This window comes from Equus asinus, chromosome 3 (genome assembly GCF_041296235.1).
Source record: "Equus asinus isolate D_3611 breed Donkey chromosome 3, EquAss-T2T_v2, whole genome shotgun sequence".
Classification (NCBI taxonomy): Eukaryota; Metazoa; Chordata; class Mammalia; order Perissodactyla; family Equidae; genus Equus; species Equus asinus.
The window spans coordinates 7,187,406-7,189,545 of record NC_091792.1 but is presented as its reverse complement, the minus strand read 5'-3'; the positions used below and the strand labels follow the sequence as shown (position 1 = coordinate 7,189,545).

General features: G+C 63.8%; 1 protein-coding gene across 1 annotated transcript; it reads left to right on the top strand.

Moving 5' to 3' along the window:
* The first annotated feature begins 617 nt into the window (after positions 1-617).
* NEUROG2 (neurogenin 2) lies at positions 618-1,684 on the top strand. Its single transcript, XM_044767374.2, has one exon. The coding sequence runs from the start codon at positions 618-620 to the stop codon at positions 1,434-1,436; it is 819 nt and encodes a 272-aa protein (XP_044623309.2). The 3' UTR covers positions 1,437-1,684.
* Positions 1,685-2,140: the final 456 nt, after the last annotated feature.

Below are 2,140 nucleotides of genomic sequence, written 5' to 3'. Positions count from 1 at the left end.
TGACAGACAGACACGCACCACCACCACAACACACGAGACCCAGGCGGGTCGCCGTGGCCGCCGGGGCTCTTGGCAGACTCGCGGGTCGAAGGGCCACCGCGGCGCCGCGCCGCAGTAGCGCCAGGCCCGCTGCTGCCCGGCGGGGAGAAGGAGGCCGCGCGGCGCCCCCGGCTGCGCGCAGAAGCGCCGCGCTCGCCCCAGCAGCAGCGACGCCGAGGCGCACTGAGAGCGCGAACTAAGTAAGTTCCCGGCTGGGGCTGCCAACCTGGAAGGGTGTTTCCCGCACTCCGTCCCAACACCTCCGATCGCCCTTGGCTCGAGCAGAATCTTTGTCACCGGGCCGCAGTCCCTTCCCGGGCGGAAACACAGCCGCCAGGGCGGCGCGCAGAGTGCGGGACCCGGCTGGCTGGCAGCGGGGTCACAGCCACAGCCGGGGGCGCTCCTGAGCTCGGAGAGCAGGGGTGGGGGTTCCTTCCTAACTGTTCTTCCTTGGCGAGGTTCCGAGCCAGTCCTTTCGGGCGCCTTCGGGAGAACGTCCCGGTGACCCCAACAAGGCGCCTCTGCGTCTATACTGACACCTCGTTTGGTTCTTTCTCCCTCCTTGCTTCTTCGGTAGGATGTTCGTCAAATCCGAGACCTTGGAGTTGAAGGAGGAGGAGGACGTGCTGGTGCTGCTCGGCTCGGCCTCCCCAGCCTCGGCGGCCCTGACCCCACTGTCGTCCAGCGCCGACGAGGAGGAGGAGGAGGAGCGCGGCGCGGCGGGCGGCGCGCGGCGGCAGCGAGGGGCGGAGGCCGGGCCCCGGGCGCGGGGCGGCTCGCCCGCCGGAGCCGAGGGCTGCCGGCCCGCGCGGCTGCTGGGTCTGGCGCACGAGTGCAAGCGGCGCCCCTCCAGGGCGCGGGCCGTCTCCCGCGGCGCCAAGACGGCCGAGACCGTGCAGCGCATCAAGAAGACGCGGAGGCTGAAGGCCAACAACCGCGAGCGCAACCGCATGCACAACCTCAACGCGGCGCTGGACGCGCTGCGGGAGGTGCTCCCCACCTTCCCCGAGGACGCCAAGCTCACCAAGATCGAGACCCTGCGCTTCGCCCACAACTACATCTGGGCGCTCACCGAGACCCTGCGCCTGGCCGACCACTGCGGGGGCGCCGGCGCAGGCCTGCCGGGGGCGCTCTTCTCCGAGGCCGTGTTGCTGAGCCCGGGAGGGGCGAGCGCCGCTGTGAGCAGCAGCGGAGACAGCCCGTCACCTGCCTCCACGTGGAGCTGCACCAACAGCCCCGCGCCGTCCTCCTCCGCGTCCTCCAACTCCACCTCCCCCTACAGCTGCACTTTATCTCCCGCCAGCCCCGCGGGTTCCGACATGGACTTTTGGCAGCCCCCGCCTCCCGACAAGCACCGCTACGCACCTCACCTCCCCATAGTCCGGGACTGTATCTAAAGCCGCCATCTCTGCTACCCGGGCCAGGCCTTAGTGGGTTTCCTTTCCTGTCCCCGACCCAGCCCTCCTTCCACCCACCCCTCTCCTGCCCCCACTTTCCACGCCCTGGAAACCATCTCACTTCACAGAGCAGATGTAGCCGTTCTGATTCCTCGGTTGTTGCCTTCCTTGGCTAAGGGTTTCCTTCCTTCAGACGGGCTCTAATTTATTGAAGGCGTGATGGAGCTTATTGTCAAAGAGGATGGTGGAGTTTGGGGGGCGCTTCTTACGGCTAAAAGGATGCTGGGAAGAGATGAAGGTGGCATGTCTGAAGAGTTTGCAGTGGGGCCTGACGTTCCTCCCCTCTCTGTAACGCCAGAGGACTCGGAGCAGTTCGTGTGACTCTCCCAGGGGGAATGCAACTGGTTCCTGTGATCTCTCCAACTTTGCTTCTACATAGAGATGTTAATGTCGAGTAGAAAGAAACGTTATCTTAGCATCTGAATGATTTTATCGGTAATAATATTATCCACAGATTTGCAATGGCTGGCATCTGCTTTCTTCCCATTGCTGTCTGCGGGCTGTGGGAATTTCACCTGTCAAACCAAACTTCCCTCTGATGTGCACTTTGTTCTGTTTCCCAGATTCGTCACAATGCCTATTGTCCCGTCCTTCTCTTTCCTTTTTCTTCTCCATTTTGCCATCTGTCTCTTATGATTTATAAG